Genomic DNA, 20,472 nt, shown 5'->3' on the forward strand with positions numbered 1-20,472 from the left:
TGCTAAGTGTCCTTCTTTTGGAGGGACAGTCCCTACTTTTGAGCCAAGTCCCTCTATCCCTCCTTTTCCCACTTTTGACCTAGGAAATAGATTTGCATTAATAAAGTTTTTATGTTCACACTACTAAATCAGTGCAGAATTTCAAGCTTGGAAGTTCCGCATGTCCCATTGATTCAGTAGGATGTCTCACGCGCACTCCGCCATCCGCCCAAAGAATTGACACATCAGTGGGAGAGGCAGAACTTCAAACAGAGTAACGAGCGCAGACTCTCCTTGAAATTCCTTGCTGATTCCGTAGTGTGCACATACCCTTACTGCATAATAAACCCAAACGTGCATCTTATTCTATCATGTGGTGCAAGTTGGATGTTAAAAATTGTTAAATTCGGATGAAGCATGTGACATTATGGCTACTTTCACCCATCATATCACACATGCAGTTCATATGGCCCCATACACACATCTGTAGGTGTTAAGGATCTGTTTTAGGGACGTGTTCCGTGACAAAAAATGATTAAGCCATTGTGCGTCCGTGTCACCTATATGACAGGGGTCCCTGCAAATGCGGACACTTACAGAAACACATTCATAGTCCTGTCCGTAGTTGTGAGTCCGCAATTACAGATGGGATTACTATTGTGTGAATGGGATCTAAGGATGCAGGCACACATACAGGATCTGCTGCAGATTTGGAGATGTCAATGTAACTAAATGCATCAATCTGCAGCAGATCTTGGATGTGTGACTGCATTCTTGAATTAAAAAATATAAAATATTTGTAAAATTTCCCTAGAGTGAACCACAAGTGTCCATCTTTGGCTGTCCAAAAAGTTGGGAGGTATGGTTATTCCCACATCTGTAAGAGGGCTAGCCAGAGTTCTTCAGCTTGCAGTCAGGCCAATCTGGGAATACTTTTTAGTGACTTGCGAATACCCCTTTAAATAATGAAGGTTTTGTTTTTAGTGAATGATACTAGGCCTCATAGGGGCACCATACAGTGGCACACTAAATGCCTTTGATTCCACACTAGGTACAGGACACATGCTATACCTTAAAGGGGAACTCCAGGTAAAGGTTAAAAAAATTTAACTTTTGCAGAAGCATATAGCATTACTTACCTGTCTATGCCAGTTTGGAAACTACAAAAAATCCATGTGTTTTTTTTTGGGGGGGGGGTTGTTCTGTACTGTGTTTCTGTCCTTCCTGTTTGAGTAGTTCCCAGAATGCAATGCTTTCCCTCAGCTGATTATCAAAATCAGTAAAATTAGTGCTGCACCTGCTTTTGGCCATTCAAAGATGGTGGATCACTCCAGCCAAGCCTCCTGTGACATCACGCCCTGCCCCCTGTCTGCATCATCAGCCTGTGCTCAGCAAACACATACAATGTGAGACAGAGGCATGGAATATTTGTTTCCTGAGGGGCGATAGCAGAAGGAGCAGGAGACAATGTGGATTGGCACAGGGGCCATTTTTTTTTTATTTCCTGGATTTCTATCAGCTACCAGTGTGGCAGAACCGTACAGATATGGTAATACATTGTATAGACACATCTATATAACTTTTAATTTGCTTTTAATTGAAAATAAGTATTTCTTATCCAGAGTTCCCCTTTAATGTACAAGCTTGTGAATAGTGTGTTAATTTGTGTACACACAAGCTCCTTGATAATTTTATTGCCATGGAAGTAAAACTCTTCCCACCAGTGACAGGTGTACTTGAAGCTGGCCTTTAAAAGTTAATTTCTTTCCTATAAAGACTGTCCTTGTTTAAGATCCTAAAGTCTTGATTTTTAGATGACTTATCTTATTGGCAGCTGTTACAGGTATAAGATGAAATACAAGCATACATTGATCTGCAGGGGGAAAGCACGACTCCTTCTCACGCCACCGTTTATTCTCTTTTTCAGACTTTCCAACAGTCGTCCCTGCAGCATAAATCCAAGAAAAGAAATAAAGGTAATGTGAATAATTAGAAATGTGGGAAATAAAAGTTCTTGTGAAACTAATGACATTTGGAGAAGCAGCTGGATAAGATGATTCAGGAATGCGAATGCGCTGTGTTTAAAATATCAAATTTCATGTGGGAGGCGACATCAATTATATAAACCTTCTTTCAATCCGCGCTTGTAAACATTTCGAGTAACCGTTCTGTAGCCGGATTAGTCTGTGTGACAATTAGAAATGGTTTATGCTTAATAATTTTTTATCACTTTCTATGTGTGCCCTTAAATATCACGTACATGGAGACTATGTATTGAAAACAATCTCTGCTTTGAGAGAGCGTACAGTCACGATACTATGGTCACAGTGTGGCAGGTATTACATGCAGGTGGGCCATATGAATATATCCATGGAATGTAGGCCCCAAACATACACAGCTTTGTGTCTCTACATTTGTATAGCATTGATTCAGTTGAAAGCAGTCAAGACTATGGGGAACATTTACATTGTTTTACACAATTGTCTAGAAAGGGGTTCTCCACTTTGGACAAGCATTACTTGTTATGAGGGTTCCTTGCAGAGCCAGCTCTAGGTTTTTGCTGGCCCTCGGCTGATAGAGCCTCAGCTCTTCCTCTGTGTTGGGATGCTTTTCACACTGGAAGGTTGAGAACCTTCGGGTCATGTGATCAGGTCCTTCACCCTTTTCTTTTTGCTCTGTCAGCCTGTGTCTACAGTGAGCAGGCTGAACATTAGAACGTTGTCCCTCTCCCTCTTCGGGCCCCTAAAGGTGCTGTAGACCCCGGCACTTGCCCGGGTAAGCCCTATGCTGACACTGGCCCTGGTTCCTTGACAAAGTTTACATCAGCTGTGTCCCTTAAAAGTCAGCCTCAGTTCCTAGGGTAACCAATAGATTGGACCTGGATTGCAGCTAACAGATTCCCTTTAAGGGATGAGAAGGGGATTCTTTCGTATTGACTCTGAGTTCCCTATTTAAGTATATGAGTAGATTTCCTAAATTGGACAAGCCTTTTAAAGGGAAACAATTGTGCTGATATGGCTCCCTGCTGCACAGCATAGCTTTGCTGTGCAGCACCCTGAAGTTACTAGCCATGTCTGTGGCGGCAACTTTGCAGCGGGAAAAAGAGGATTTTTATACCCCTGTGGGGGGGAGGGGGGGTAGAGGCGCCGACTAGTCATCTGGATGGGGAGCTGTCCGCGACTAGTCATGCTCTCTGCCTGTCAGCTAGTCACAGTTCCCCGCCACAGATGCAGCTGGTAGCTTTGGGGAGTTGCACAGTAGAGCCGTGCTATGCAGCAGGGAACCATACCAGATCAGTACAATCGCGCTGATGGGTTCCCTTTAAATTAATGTAGGCTGAAATAAGATATGTCCAATTTTATAAGAAGCACCAGCCTTGTATTTCTATCCGTTTGTACGCCACAAACTCAAATCTACAGCAGCTGAGAGGTGGCAAAGATTGCAACTAGTACGGTCTACTGTTTTAATGGTGTAAGTAGTGCAAAAGCTGAAAAGTTGTGAAATAAAAAAAGAAAATTTAGATTATGGCAGAAAACTGCTAAAAGGAATCTCCTTTGAGTATCATTCAGGTAATACATGGACACATTTAGATATCTTAATTATATATCGTTTAGGAAAGGTCAAGTGTTGTTCTACAGGACGGGATTCCTTTCCGCTAATGACCTATGCTCGGCACACCAGAGCGAGGCGCTAGAGGGGATTTTATAGCCTCGGTCTATATGTTTGAACAGGACTTATAGATCCACAGCAGTCTTTATATCTGATGCTCTGTATGAGAGTCCTGGTGGATCTGCAGTGCAAGGAGATGAATGAAATTACCATGATACTATTGCTGGGAGCTAGCTTGGAAAATAGATATGCTGTGCAGCTGCCTGATAGGCATGACCGCTATCAGAATATGTTATTAGTCTAGTTCTAAAACCACCTTTTAAGGTTATGGAAGAAAAAACACTATATAGATGTTGTATAAAAAAGCACAAACACGTACAGATATAGAATAGGAGTTGGCAATGTGTCATAATTCCTCATGATGCATTAGATGGTTTATGGTCTTACCTTGAAATTAGTGGGTTTGGGCCCTTTAGTTGCACAGATTAATAGTGGATGCATAAAAATGAAATGCAATTTCCATGGGTGAGCATTAAAAGGGTAATTCACAAAAGAAAAATCTTTTAAATCAACTGGTGCCAGAAAGTGCCAGAGATTTGTAATTTACTTCTATTAAAAAAGCTCAAGTCTTCCAGTACTTATCAGCTGCTGTATGTCTTGCAGGAAGTAGTGTATTCTCTCCAATCTGATACAGTGGTCTCTGCTGCCACCTCTGTTCATGTCAGGAACTGTCCAGAGCAGACGCAAATCCCCATAGAAAACCTCTCCTGCTCCCCAGACTGGAAAGAATTCACCACTTCTTGCAAGACATACAGCAGCTGATACTGGAAACTTGAGATTTTTGATAGAGGTAAATTACAAATCTGTGGCTCGAGTTGAACTGAAAGAAGAAAAAATGGTGAACCGCCCCTTTAACACTTTAAATTAGGGAAAATGAATTAATGTAATCAATAATCAATTACAACATGACACCTTTTTTGTATAGTAAATCCAACGTAAAAAATTTAGGTCAGTCAGAAATGAGACCGTCTAAAAAACCATCAACATGCTTGCTTCACTTCATGACTAGTGGGATACATTACAGAAGACGTACTGGATCTGCAGCGGATTTCTCGCTGCAAATTCGCAGCGAAATCCACTTGGGTTCCCTTGCCTGTTAATTTCTATGAGAATACACACTCGCAGCCGGATTGACATCCCGCTGCAAGTATGGAATTGACAGCCCGGTTAATCCCCCACCGCCAGCCGGAGCATACTGTACCTGCTCCACGCTCCAGCTTGCTTCAGGAGCTCCTGGAGACTGGACGTCCTGCTCAGCCAATCAGTGCGCTGCGACAGGGTAGAGCACTGATTGGCTGAGCGTGACATTCAGCTGAGAACCCCCGAAGCAAGCTGGAGCTTTCCCACTGCGAGTATGTGTTCTCATAGAAACTAACAGGCAAGGGATCCGCAGCGGATTTTGCTGCAAATTTGCTGCGAGAAATCTGCTACGGATCCGAAACGTGTGTTTGTACCCTTCATGTGTTTACACAGACAGATTATCTGACAGATTATTGAAGCCAAAGCCAGGAATTGATTTGAAAAGTGGAGAAATTTCAGTCTTTATGACCTGTTCCCTGTTCATAGTCTTTTTCTGGCTTTGGCTTCAAAAATCTGTCAGATAATCTGTCTGTGTAAACACACCATAGTAATCAGTCAGAATGAGTGGCCAGCTGGGGGGTGAAGTACACTTTTGAACACTTCACCCGCTTATATCTAACCATCATGGGGGGTCTTAGTAATTACAAGTACGAACTTACCTCTCCCTGTGCCCGCGGTAGTGGCCTCAGGATCCCCACCAGACTCTGGGATCTTTGGTGCTGACACATCACGAGTCACGACCCAGCTGATGTCCATAAAGGACTTCTCCTTTAAATGATTGTATAATTTTATTGATCTCTAATTCAAGGCTGCACCGTGTCATCCGGATACAATGATAACTCCTGCTCGTCACTCATAACCAGTCCCCAACAGATGTAAAATGCAAGTGCAGCTATTCCTAGGATATCTATTTCATGCAGTACGTTACGCGATCTCCAAACAAAATAGCTTGAGGATGTTTCTTTGTATTCGTAGTCACCAGCTTCTGAATGCAGCCAGATAAAAACAAGCTTGCGTTTGATCATTTAAAGCCCTCATAAATACACAATAATGTTACACTTGCAAAACAAACACTTTTCTGGTGTTGCACATCTTAAATGGGGTTATTTGCTGTAATCTCTGTAAATGTTTGTTTTCTCTGCAGCGAGCTGTGGATTTGTGTGGCGTGAGATCTTTTTCTTGTAGCATATGTACAATACTCGGGAGTAGTCATCAGTCCTCCCTGTCCCCTCAATGCACAGCCCGCTGCATAAGAAGTTCTCCTCATTGGTGGGGGTTATTTATGTGCACAATGTTTATAACCTGGAGTAGCACCGGTGGGGACAATATTAGTAGAGCTTTAGAAGGCTGAATGCATAAGGCTTTAACATGATGATTCATTTATCTGCATTGTATCATCCTCAAGGTCCTGTTCCTGGGAAAAGTAAAAGACGTATATCATGTAAGGACTTGGGAAGGGGTGATTGTGAAGGATGGCTATGGAAGAAGAAAGATGCAAAGAGCTATTTTTCACAGAAGTGGAAAAAGTATTGGTTTGTCTTGAAGGACTCTTCCCTGTACTGGTACGCCAACGAGGAGGTAAAGATTTATCTGTCATATATGGTGTGCTGCTGGAAATGAATGTTGTATTACTGTGTTTGTAGACGTATGATCACAGAAAGAAAATACAGACAACAAAAAAGGTTCCATAGAAAATAGAGTAGAAAATCATCCCATTAATTTCTGAGAGAATCCGCTAAATCTGGGACATGTACTTTTTTTTCCCCAGTATTGGTTTGCGTCCTTGTAATCTACTGATCGTGTAAATAGCCCATTAGACACCAATGTGCACTAACAAGAGTACAGCATCTACGGATCCGTAGTTAACGGGACATGTGAATAAGGCCTGAGTTGTTCTTAACAGTGTTTAGAAATATGCTTTACAGCATGCCCCATGGACATATGCACAATAGTCTGGGAGAGTTTTGTAGGCATGGTCTTATCAGATTCGAAAGAGTATGTGCTCCGAACATCAGTTAATGTGAATTGCCTCATCTTGTCTTAAAGGGGTTATCCAGGCTTAGAAAAACATGGCCGCTTTCTTCTAGAAGCAGTACAACTCTCTTGTCTATACATAGGATGTGGTTTTGCAGTCCACTTTCATTGACGTAAATGTAGCTGAATTGCAATGCCAGACACAACCCGAGGACAGGGGTGGGGCTTTTTTTTTTTGCTAGAAAGTTGCTGTAGTTTTTTTAATCCTGAATGACTCTTTAAGACTAAAGGATAAACTGCCAGAAAGTGCAGAACAAGAAGTGTCAGCTTATTACTACGCTTAGTGGGCAGAGAAAATGTAAAACATCTGGAATATTTTATTAGAACATAGATAGTAAAATAAAAAAAACGGGGGGGGGGGGGGGGGGGAATCATCAAAAAGTCTTAAACAATGGGCTTGATGCCTAATTTACTAACAATGTGTCATTCTTACACAGTTTTTCACAGGATAAAACTAAAACTTTACCATCCAGCCACACTAGAAGTAACTGGTTTTTAGAATAGAAAACCCATCAAAAAATACAGTTTGCTTAACAAATCTGTCTGTTGGGGTGGGATTTATAGGACACGCCTATGCCCTCTTAGAGGGTTTTTGAACATAAGTGAAAGGTATGTTTGGGGGTTTTTTTGTCAGTTTTGTCGGGTTTTGTCTCACATGTTTAGTAAATATGTCACAACATTAAACCGACAGTGAAAATAGACATAAAAACCTGACAATTTGCTGCCAGAAACACGGTATTAACTCAACCCCAATATGTTAATATTAAAATTTGATTTAAATAAGATGTCATTTTCTAATGACACATTATATTTTTTAACTTGGCTTTTTAAACAGCCTCCCCCCCCACACACACACACACTTATTATACTTAGAATATACTGTTCAATTAGTTATTTTCCATGTGTCTTACCTTAAAACATTTATAGTGCATTAAAAGGTTCTAAAGAGTCCTGTAACCTTGAAAAGCACCTGTGTGATCTCTACTCAACCAGCCTATTCATTCATTCATTCATACATGCCAGAGGCATGGCTGTTTAGATTGCCTTTCAGCTCAGTGCTGACACATACAATACACTGCACTACAGTAGTAGTGCAGTGTATTGTAACTGTGATCAAAAGATGACTGGATAGTGTACAGTAATGTACACTAGTGTAAAAGTACATAAAATTTTTGCACCAAAATATTTTTGAAAAAAATCCACCAGCCCTCCACAATAATACATTACATTCCCTATATATAATAAACTGTTACATAAAAACACCTAGAAAACGCAAAACCTATACATGTTTGGTATTGCCACGTCCGTAACCACCCATTCTATAAAACTATATTGCATGACACACGCTGTAAAAAAAAAAAAAAAAAAGCACCAAAATTGCTGTTTTATTTGCTATATTAAGACATATATATATATGTAAAATTTATATATATATATATATATATATATATATATATATATATATATGTGTGTGTATGTAAATATTAAAATGTAAAATTTGCCATCAATAAAAACCATACATCTTTCCGCAAAAAATTAGCCCAAACCAGGTCTGTTGTGCAGAAGATAAGAACGCTATGGATCTTGTAATGTGACAACAGTTTTTTTTTTTTGTTTTTTTTTTAGGTAGATCGTTTCTAATTTTGCCACTAATATAAAGTACAATATGTCACGAAAATACAATCTTACTAACCTATGTTAATGCATTCAGGTATCATAACTATATAAAGTGAGTCGGGTCAGATTATGAAAATTAATCTTGGTCGTTGAAGCCCAAACTAGCTGCAGCACTGAAAAAAAACCTATATATGCACATAATATACCCAAAGCTCAATAATTCTAGAATAAAATTTAGGTAGCTAAGATTACATTTTTATGCCGACATGTATACCCCAAACCCTTAAGTGATAATCTGCTTTATATTATAGCTCACGGTCTCTTCTCAGTGTGACAGAAGCAAAAATATACTGTACCTCCCTAGAGAAATTATACTGAACTTCAAAGCGCATTTAAAAATTACTTTCCGGCTGCCGTCTCTGGAATATGATATATTCTTCAGCAAGAATCCAGAATCCCGACTATTTCTTGCAAATTTTGGGGATTAAATATGTATGCAGACACTTAGAAAACCGTTTGAAGCCAAAAAATGCTGCATTGCTTTAGATTTTTTAATGTTTTATTCAAAGGCATTTGTTCCAACAAATTTATGGCTTTAGGTGGTTTCTTTTACCTGTCCCACTATAAACTATTATTTTGCGTTTTATAACCATAAGTAATCTTGATCACCTTGTAAAGATTTATTTTCATTTGGAAAGTAACCCTCTCACATAAAAGGAGGTATAGGTGTTCTGTAAGTAAAGTGAATTTGCACATTCTAGGATAGATACATAGACGATGTACAAATTGTGGCATTTAAAGGGAATGTATCACCTAGATTTTTTTTTTTTTTTTTTTACTGAGTAGAGCCAGATAATGGAACATGTTCTGTTTTCTAATTTCTCCCTTTTTGCTGATGTATAATTACATAAGTACATTATTATACGGACAGCCATATTGCCTAAGCTGCATTTAGAGATATGCTTTACAGCAAGCCACATGGCTATAAGCTTTCTAGGCTTGTTCTGTGACCCTGTAAGCAAGATTTTAAAATTATTTTACATAAACTTGATTTATTTTATTAAAGGTATTTCCCCCCCCTGAGTTGTGACCACATCTGAACTCGGGGGGGAAAATGCTTTCCGGTGGGGGTCCTGGAGCCTTCTCCTTAAACAATAGATCATGCTTAATGCCCCATTTTTTTTAAAGGACACCCCCTTCCCCCACATAATGACCTCTGCAGAGGTCACAGAGCATGCCTAGAATATCTCTTACAAATGAATAGGGTCAGCTCCAGTCTATTGTCCCTTTTTGCAGAGGACTTGCTGTTAAAATCTGCTTAGACAAGACAGCTACCCACATATTAATGGACAATCAGAAACTTTGGCCCATATTATAGATTAATTTAAACTAAAAAAAAAAAAGTGGTATATAAAGGCAGGATGCAAAATTGTCATATGATCCTAGCCATACTCCTTCCATCAAACCCCACCTGTGATTGACAGTTTCTCGCCACCAGCTGTGACATTAGCCGCAGGGTCTACCATGAAGAGCGCACATGTTGATCATATGATGAATACTGAATAGATAATAAACTGCTTCTGTCTTCTCTCCAGGGATCTGATCCTACATGAATGTATTGACAGAGGCTTTAATCCCACACACTACATTTACAGTGGCAGGAGTTCAATAGGACCATGCGTCATACATTTACAGCTTTTGGTCATTAACTGGAGGATACTGTCATATTGTACATATAGTCCTATCTGTAGGCAGTATTACATAGAATATATATTATATATTGAGCATACTATTATATAGTTTTGTGGGTAAAGACTGTGTTGTATTCATGTAAACATTGCTCTTTCTATGTTTTTCTAGTCTAATGGATGGTCCTATACAGTAACTAATAAGCATCTCTGTATATGCCCTAATGTTACTGAGTAGAACCACCCACTGGACTCCTAAAGAGACTGTCAGTAGGTTTCGTCTGTCCTACCTCAGGGTGGCATAAACTAGTGACAGAGAGGCTGAACAGAATGATGTATCACTTACATTGTTCTGTGCAGCTGATTCAGAGATATCCTCCTGAGTAACATGGACAATGAGTAGTCCTCCCCATTAGGGATGGTCCGAACCGAGTTTGGTTCGGGTTCGTACGAACCCGAACTCTTGGTAATGATTCCCGCTGTCTGCCCGCTCCGTGCAGCGGGCGGATCCAGTGGGAGGACTGCCTGGAAAACTGGGATACAGCCATAGCCATAGGCTGTATCCCAGTTTTCCAGGCGGTCCTCCCGCTGTATCCACCCGCTCCACGGAGCGGGAAGACAGCGGGGATCTGATGCCGAGCGTTCGGGTTCATACGAACCCGAACCTCTGAGGGTTCGGACCATCCCTACTCTCCATTATGTGCATGAGCCCAGTAGTCCTTAATATTCATGAGAAGCAGAAAACTCCACCCACCAGCTGCTGATTGGCAGTTATCTATCCATGCCGTGTATAGGCAGTCACCTGTCAATCAGCAGCTAAAGGGGGGGGGGGAGGGGTGTGGAAAGAATCCTATTCTCCTGCATATTACAACGGTTGAACAGAATGATGTGATGTTGTTTATGCTGCCCTCATTTAAGGCAGCTTAAACCTACAGATTCCCTTTAAGCTTAGTATGTACTGTATATACAGTAGCACGGGTTAGGGACATGGCAAATCCATGATGTGAAAAATCCTCATGAAAAGGTGCAGTACAGTGCATGTACAGTACATCATAGATGTAGTGGCCCTAAACTTACACATAAAGTATGTTCAGAGGAGTTGATCTCTTGTACAGCACAGTACATTTGTCAGACCAGTAATGTGAAGACTTGGCCCAACTAATGTAAAGTGAGTGGACATGCACACAGTGTACAGTATGCATAGCCACTCACATACTGTACACATATGCCTGGTGGTAGAATAAAATGGGCAGGGGTCATAGAGTGTTAATGACCCACAATACATTAAAGGGATTGTTCACCAAAAAAATTTTTCTTTCAAATCAACTGGTTTCAGAACATGCCAGAGATTTGTAATTTACTTCTATTTAAAAATCTCAAGTCTTCCAGTACGTATTAGCTGCTGTATGTCCTGCAGGAAATTGTGAACCCTCTCCTGCTCTCCAGACTAGAAAGAATATACCTCTTAGTGCAGGACATACAGCAGCTAATAAGTACTGGAAGACTTGATATCTTTTTAGTAGAAGTACATTATGAATCTCTGGCACTTTTTCGCACCAGTTGATATGAAAGAAAACATTTTTTGATGCACTACCTCTTTAAAAACATGAAAAATTGCAATGGGTGAGAGGTAGTATATATCAACCTGATCATCATCTACTGCTCTACAACATGTATGTAGCTCAGACGCTGTGTTCAATATGACAGTTTCCCTCTAAAGGGAATCTTCCAGGTTGGTAGCAGGTACAGAGCTGGAGACACAGACAGATAGGTGATAGGGATATAAAACAAATGACGACCTCGTCTTTGCTGGTGGTCATTTGCAGAGATTTAAAATTGCTTTTTTCCTTGGAAGCTGAAGTGCCACAGAAATAAAGCTGAGCCACAGCATGCACGCCACCTCCCTCCCTGTCTTGACTGAGCGGTGGGGGAGGATGTATGCATGGTATGGCTCAGCTTTACTGCTTGGCACTTCGCATTTGACAGATTCCCTTTAAGGAACTAAAAGGTATTTTATGTGTTTCAGTGTAAAAAGCTGAATTAATTGTGTTATTCAGTGTTTTACAACTTAGCATTGAAAGGTCAGACATGGTAATCACTTCTATATAGGCTCTTATGTCCTTGTAGCGCTGCTGAGCACTATTCTGGAGTAGAATTCACAGATGACTCTTAGAAGAGAATAGTAATAACTACAACAAAAGAAGCAGCTGTAAAGACAATTGTGGTGTTGGCTATAATCTATCCGTCACAATGAGGACATTAGTGTACATAAGGGGCAGCATTTACTGTAATATTGTAAACGGGACTAAATGTATCAAAGCTAGACTTCCTTTGAAATGAAAAGTGTGAGAGGTTTGATGCCTGATTCTCTGTATTACAGCGAGGATTCTGCCAGCAAACAGCTCACTCTTACTTTGATACTTGTGCCGCACTCTGAACAGCTCCCATTTCATCCCAGCAAGGTTTCTCCCCTAAAAGCCGGATGTTTCATGTTTGTGGCTGAGCAGTTTTGACATTCTCTGTGATTGTGACATATTTCTCCGAATTGCCATAATCATCCCATTCTGTGACTCTTGGGCAGATAATCACTGTCCTTTACAATAATTTGACCAAATAGGAAGCCCTGAATATTTCATGTCTTATGTGTTCACATATTGGAGCTTAAAATAAACCAAAGCCCCGGCTACAAATGAACCAGCCCTGTCTAATAATATGCAGTTGGTTTAAGAAGATTCTCTGACAAAGGCAAATTACACTGAATTTCTTTTTTTTTTTTTTTTTCAAATTCATTCTGGAAATGTCCATGACCACTGCATATGTATTACAGTTGATATAACGTACTGATTTTATATTGTAGTTATTAAAATATTTGCCTTTTAAAGGTTAAAGGTATTTAAATGGATAAAGCACAATACTATTTCATCATTACCACAATCAGAAAAATCCAAGATTGTGCAGATCTAAAAATGAATTTGCAGTGAATTTAAACACCATGTCATTTTCAGTTTATAGTCATAGTTTCAGTTTATTGTCATAGTTTTAGACTTAAAGGGGTTTACCCATTAACATCATTTATTTCCTATCTACAGGATGGGTGACAAATTGTCCATGGTTGAGGCCCAGACATCACATGTTTCTGGCTGTTGAGGCTTCAATAGAGAAAGATTTGGAAGTCTTAGACTAAACTGTATACAGTAAGCTTGTGAGCACCCCCTTGTGGTGATAACAGGCAGCTTGGTTCCCAGACCAAGCACTGACCTTTCTGAATCCAGCGTTTAATATGCCCAGACAGTCTGCAAACTGCAGGGCTGTTTGTCTCCTCTTCCTGGTCACTCATCCCCCTCAGCCCCTCTCCCCCCCATAGACCTTCATTTTGCTCCTCTGGAATGTAGACGACTATACCTGATAATGAACACATAAAAAGTAAGGGGGGAGGCTGCGAAACAACTTTTTGAGTACAGAGAGAGAGGCTTTTTTGCCTAATAAAACCTATTACAGAGTTTCTTAAAATCGATTGTACTATTGATTTCTGCAAAAATATTTTAAATGACAGTGACACTTGTATCTTGTTTTACTGCTGATGTGCTGGATCTCTATGCTTGGGTTCATGCAACAAGCAAATGATCCATGCATCAGTGTGAAACTGTGAAAGGAGATGACCTGGAAACCCCATTTTACATTTGCTACTTGGTTCTGTATCAGAAAAATTAAGCTTTGACCGCTATTCGAGGTATAATAAGGAATTCATTAACATATAATTTTACTCCTATTTAAAATCAAAGAACAAGAAACAGGGAGAAAGGGTGAACACTTACTGAACTAAAAAAAAAAAAATTGTAAACCTGATCTTCTTTTCTGTATTTCAGACATTGTCACCCATTTGTACTATATGCGTTTGCAGTTTGTATTCTATTTAAATAATCTACATAATGTAATTCCTTTTGCATTCCAGGAAGAAAAAGCAGAGGGGTTTATCAGTCTACCGGAGTTTAAAATCGATCGAGCCAGCGAGTGTCGTAAGAAATTGTAAGTAAGCCCAGAATGGTACAGAAGGAGATGTGTTAGATCATGTACGGAGAAAAATTGTAATTTAACATTGTTTTTTATCAGATTTTTTGCTTATGTTATATGTGGCTGTATCAGTTCAGGTTCATGCACAGTTGTACTTCCAATTAAAGTGAATGCACCAGCAGTACATCGCCTTTTTGTTTTTAACGTGAATAGACCGATGTTGGCACAGGGATACTGGTGCTGCAGTCCTTTTTTTGAACCGCAGCCTGGTTCCCGCACAGGGTGCTAGTCGGCCCAATTCCAGTGGGAGATTCGCTGTAAGTAAATGAAATACATTATTTCAGGGCACATCACAACCACTTAGTGGCCACATATAGCATAAACATCTCCTGGCAGAGTTCCAAGTAAGTGAATGGATCTGGAGACAGGGGTGGTGCTGTTGTTGCAAGAAAGTAGGTGCATTTTTTTCTAATCCTGGATAACTCCTTTAAAGCGAATGTACCACTAGATACATCGCTTTGTGTTCTTTTACATGAACAGACTGGTGCCGGTGCGGGGATGGCGGTACCATGGTCTTTTTTTTTTTTTTTAACCACTGCCTGGTTCCTGCGCATGGCGCTTGAAGCACTGGAGGTGGGCCCCCCAGCCTCCAGTGTGACTATCTCCCCTCCCCTCTGTGATGCGTCTCCGCCCGTGTCATAGACTCCATTCTATGCACGGGCAGATTCCGTCGACCATCCAAAGAATGAACATGTTCGTTATTTGGACAGACGACGGAATCCGCCCGTGCATAGAATAGAGTCTATGACACGGGCAGAGACGCGCGCGCCTGCCCCAGTCCGCTGGCGGGTGCGAGCTGCACATTACGCAGTGTGCACGTACCCTAAGAGAGGACATATCTTATATGTTGTGCCTATGTCTTTGTAGCCAAAAGCAACAATGTGACCTCATATGTTGATCCTAAGTGAATAGTATGTTGATCCTAAGTGAATAGTATGGCAATCTGACATCCTGTGTCTGATATTATACCATATTCTATCATATGCCGTATTATATATGGAAATCATGAAGCATACAGAGATACAATAGTACCAAAGGGCTAATGTTTCTTCTTGAGGAGAACACCATAGAAACACATGGAGACATATAGGCCATTTATGCTCCATGGGAATTCTGGGAAGAGACAGTAGGAATCCCTATATGAATGCTGTATTATGGCTTTGTACAGTTGTGTGCATGAAGCCAAATCTAGATATTCTTAGCTTGCTTTCTATATTGTATATCTGTCCAGCAGTTCCTATTTGAACTTTTCACTTTTTTCCCCTTCGTGACAGAATTACTGACCCTGTCCAAAGAGACATTTCCCTGCAAAAAGCCAAATGCCACCGGATTACTAAGCTCTGCAAATAGAGTAAAGATCTATTCATCCAGTTTAATTAGCTATGTGAGAAATAAAACCTTCATGTACTGTAGATAAGGTGTGCTTCTGAGTTATTTCTGTTCCACTATGTGGCTTCTAGAAATTGCTTTTTTTTTCTGCTGATATTGAAAAGCAGAGGCGGTGTGCTTCAATTGGATCTGACATGTATTATTAAACATGTACAGTACAGTGAAGACCTAAGGTGTCAGGTACATTGATATTTTGCAGCACTTGTTGTCCAGCGCTGGCGATTCACCTGGCACTGCTAGCTGCAGCCAATTGTTCATGCCTCTGACATTTAGCACTTCACTCCCCACTATTAGGAATGGACACTAAATGTCATCACACTTGAAGAAGGCAGCTGCTGACTTATTGTCCTCTTAACACTGGGCTGAACTACATAGCGCATTGGTAAAGCTGTCATCAATTTCAGTATAGTGAAAGGCTGGCATTGCCACTATTAAAATATAAATTATATATAATTTTTTTATATATTTTTTTTAAGGCCAATATTGTCCATCTGCAAATTTTGTATGTGTATATAAGCAATGCAGCAGATTGGTGAAATGAAAATATATATTCAATTAAATTCCTCAAGATCTCTGCTTGCTGCCTTCTAGAAGAGCCTTCATCCTCCTCCTTTTTTGGGAAAATGGGTCTCTAGGCAACAAGCAAAGTAGGGACTCTTGTCATTTTTAGGTTTTCTGTGTAAGTTCAACCAACATAATACCGCTATATAGTGCCAAGGTAATAATGTCATGGGCTATGTTCACACAGGGTACTTACAACGGCCGTTGTTTGGCACTCAAAAACAACAGCCGTTGTAGTGAGTGTCAAACAACTGCCATTGTTGCCTCGGAGGTTGCATTGCAGTGGACAATGGACAGAAATAGACAGGTCAATTATTTCCACGTCTATATCTAAAAACGGCTGTTGTGCAATACACTGTGTGAACAACAGACGCTGTTTGCATTGACTCCAATGCAACACATTTCTGTATGAGAAGATCGTCTATTGTCGGGGGTGTAACTAGAAAGGGCTGGGCCCCATAGCAAACTTTTGATTTACGCCCCCTCCTCTCCCCTTTCCCACTGTAGATAATCACCTTGTTTGTTAGCTCTCCGCATCTCCCCTATGGACATCCATGGTAGGCATCTCCCCTACTGTCCCCCATGGTAGGCATCTCCCCTAGTGTCCCCCATGGTAGGCATCTCACCTCGTATCCCACCGTACATAGTGTCCCCCAAAATGGACAATTCCCCCAGTACATAGGGGGATATTTATGAAAAGGCTAAAATGCCTTTCTTAGGCGCAGATGGGCCAGATTGGCTTAAAAATATTCGAAATGGTCTATTTGCCAATATTTTATTCGCATCTGGCCCATCTGCGCCTCATGCACCAGTTGGGCGGAGAGGGGGCGTTAGGGTGCGGCAGCACGGAGAGGGGGAACGGCGTCTGCGTGCGCCCCATTTATAATTTTTCCAGAGGAAAAATGATAGTGCAACCTACGCCAGATCTGAGCTGCGGCACCTCTACATAAATCCTCTGAGCTCCGGAGCTGTAAGGACATTTGTAAGCCCAACGTAAAAAACGCCGGACTTAATAAATGTCCCCCATAGTGTCTACCATGGTAGGCATCCCCCTTAGTAGTATGATAACAGATCAGGAGGCCCAGTGTATTGCAGGGATGGTCCCCTTGATGTGTTGGGCCCCATAGCGACGGATATGGCTGCTACGGTAGTAGTTACGCCCCTGGCCGTTGTTTTAATTTAAAACAACGCCCATTCTTCTCACAAAAAATGTTGTTTTAACATAACCTTACACTGTATTTGTAATTGATACAAGGGTTGTATACTAAACAAGGGTTTTATTACTATTATTATTGCAGTCTGTTATGTGGTGTATGCAGGAAATGGGTGTATATGACTGACATATTTTTCTTTCTATTCATAGTGCTTTTAAAGCTTGCCATCCTAAGATCAAAAGCTTCTACTTTGCTGCTGACAATTTAGATGATATGAACAGGTAACAAACCATGCCGTGTATTTGTGTTATTACAAAGGTTATCTATTCTTAGGACTGAAAGTTTATTTTTTTTCTGCACAGAAGTACATTTACTTCTTTATGTTCACGTCATATGATCGCTCTTAAAGATATTTGTCTGCCATCAACATATCAGAATAATGTGAATTCATTTAATTGTAGTGAATTGGCTATAGGCGCTATACTAACTACTTTAGTTGGAAAATACATCCTTTAGCATGTGAGATGTACAGTTGTTGAATGTTTGTTTTTTTTCTATGTTTTTGAATATATTTGACCTTACAGTAGGAACAAAGCGAACCGCTTTGAAGTCTGCTCCGCTGTGTGTTGCTTCTCCCTGGGCACTAGGAAAAGATGTATCCAGTCCTGGGAAACTGGGAGAAGTTTTCCAGGACTGGATCCATCTTTTCCCAGCACCCGGGGAGGAGCAGCATGGATCGGAGCAGACTTCGCAGCCTGATAAGCAGAATGCAGATAGGAACAAAGCAATTCACTTCTTTCCTACTGTAAATGTGCTCCTCTCTAGTTAGCTATATCAGTGCAGCTCTTGCCTTTAGTGTAAAAAAAAAATAATTATATACTCTAAATACCTGCCCATGGTCCCCGATGCTTCTGCCCTCCTCCCGGTGTCTTCCAGGCTCCTTCCGCTGCCCGCAGCTGCCATGAGAACTGCAGAGCCGCTCGCTAAAGTGACAGGCTGCTCAGCCAATCAGTGAACGGTCTGTCACTTCAGAGAGCGGTTCTGCAGTTCTTGTGGCAGCTGCGGGTACTGTCGGGGAGGATAACTCCTCCTAAGGGTGCATTTACACGTACAGGATCTGCAGCAGATTTGAAGTTGCAGATTTGCTTGGAATCTAATCTGGACCATCAAATCTGCTGCAGATCCTGTACGTGTGAATGCCCCCTAAAGGGGTTTTCTAGGCAAAATGTATTAATGACCTTAATAAGGTTAGGCCATTCATGTGTGCTTGCTCCTGGAAATCTGCTTATCAGCTGTTTTCCAGAGCTGCTGCGGCACCTGTACATATATACAGGTTAAAGCAGACAGCTCTGTACATTATGTGGTGGCCACTACACAATGTATGGGACTCTTTGTTATAAGCTCTTTATACTACATACAGTACGCTGGCACAACATATCTGGCAAACAGCTGATCACAATCAGATACAGGTCTAGAAGATCCCTTTAAATCTCTTAAAGACATTATCTGGGACAATACCCCAATTCTGGAAAATATGGTGCTCTGTGTTTTATCTTTTCTTCTTATGTCTAGGTCTGTCTATTTTTTTTTTTTTTAGTGTTTAAAGAATTGTAAATTTTGGTTTAAGTGAAGCATAAACCACCACAATTTCATCATAGGATGACCCATGCATTCATATTGTGCAATTTTTGGAAGTTCTTGGCATAGTCTGTCGAGCTGTCAGGGTGCAGAGGCAATTGACGTTAAGGTGTTTACCATAATGATAACTTGCATGTATCTCGATTTCAAACTTTTTACTCTTCAATATTTTTTTAACGGAACTCAATGGCGTAGGAGTGACAGATAGACAAGTAAAATATATGCCATTGTGTAGCCAATTGAGGAATTCCTGCCAACACTGTTAGAAATTATAAATTCTCAGAGATAAACCGTTCCTGAAGACAGATTGTAATATGTCATAAATGACTGACCTGTTTTTCACTTTGGTTAAAAAAAAAAAATGTGCTACTACTTCTAACTTCAAAACAGCATTGGAATCAAAAGGATATTTCAGTAACTTGGTGAGTGATGGCCATTGAATACAGGATATAACCCAAATGAATGACTCGGAATTGAGTCTAATGCATTCATAAGGCAGCACCTCCTACCACCCCTCTAATCGGCTATTAATGGCTGTCTTGTACATTGGTAGATGCACAGCAGCCCGACAGTCACTGGTGAGGGGGAGCATAAAGCATAATATTAATTTCAGAAAAAATGTACATAAATGATCACTTTCCCGAAATGACAAGATTGGAGAGTTTATTGGAAAACTAAAATACCTGAGTAGTCCCCATTCAAAAAGTCTTCTTAGGTGTCATGCCAATTTACCACAAACTGGACAGACAAATGTCCCAAATAGACAATGGGGCTGATTTACTAACGTTTTTCCATTAGAAAATTGACAGGTTTTAGTCCATTTTCCCTGTTAGTTTACTGTTCCAACGTATTTACTAAAGATTTGTGACACAATTTTGTATCCTCATTTTTGTCTGAAAACCTGCGAAGTGGGCGTGTTGTGCGCATGTCATGGGTGTGTCCTCTAAAACCCTCCACAACCGATAGATTTACTAACCAAACTGTCAATATTTTGACAGGTTTTCTATTCTAAAAACCAGTCGGGTTTTAGTTTTGTCTTGTGAAAAATGTTCCAGATTTACTAAGGACATGCGTCATATTAATGAATTTTACATAAAAAAAAATAAAGATACAACCAACAGCATAACAGCTTAAAATTGACACATTGTTAGTAAATGAGGCCCAATAAGTTCACTACTACTATACAGAATCTATAAAACAAAAAAAAAGTTCAAAACAAAAAGTTAACCTATCATTTAATTATGTAGATGTAATTATGGATGTACATTATAGATGTACAGAATTTATCACAATTATTAAAAGACCTACATAACCTACATCCTACATCTTTACAATAATTGGCAACTATGTGTCTTACCCTTGTCTTGAAAAGCGTACAACCACCATCCTGACCCTGAAAGATTTTATTCAAGTTCTAAAAAAGGGGCCTCCAACCAAAAAACTATAACATCCCAGGATGGTAAGACTGGAGTTGTTAAAGGGGTATTCCAAGAAAAAATAACTTGTTTCCTATCCATCGGAGCTGAACTTGGCTCTCACCATAACAGAACTAAATGAAATGTATTAGTGCGCTTTGTTTAACGTTCAGTTCA

General features: G+C 40.3%; 1 protein-coding gene across 4 annotated transcripts in view; it reads left to right on the forward strand.

Annotated features, from left to right (window-relative positions):
- The window catches only part of CNKSR2 (connector enhancer of kinase suppressor of Ras 2), a 258,126-nt gene that overhangs the window by 188,979 nt on the left and 48,675 nt on the right, over positions 1-20,472 (forward strand). For all 4 annotated transcript variants that reach the window (XM_069945142.1, XM_069945143.1, XM_069945144.1 and 1 more), the window contains 4 exons: positions 1,907-1,955; positions 6,134-6,306; positions 14,020-14,093; positions 17,452-17,523. In XM_069945142.1, coding sequence (XP_069801243.1) covers positions 1,907-1,955; positions 6,134-6,306; positions 14,020-14,093; positions 17,452-17,523 — 368 coding nt within the window. The remainder of the gene's footprint in view (positions 1-1,906; positions 1,956-6,133; positions 6,307-14,019; positions 14,094-17,451; positions 17,524-20,472) is intronic.

The sequence above is a fragment of the Dendropsophus ebraccatus genome, chromosome 11 (genome assembly GCF_027789765.1).
Source record: "Dendropsophus ebraccatus isolate aDenEbr1 chromosome 11, aDenEbr1.pat, whole genome shotgun sequence".
Taxonomy (NCBI): domain Eukaryota; kingdom Metazoa; phylum Chordata; class Amphibia; order Anura; family Hylidae; genus Dendropsophus; species Dendropsophus ebraccatus.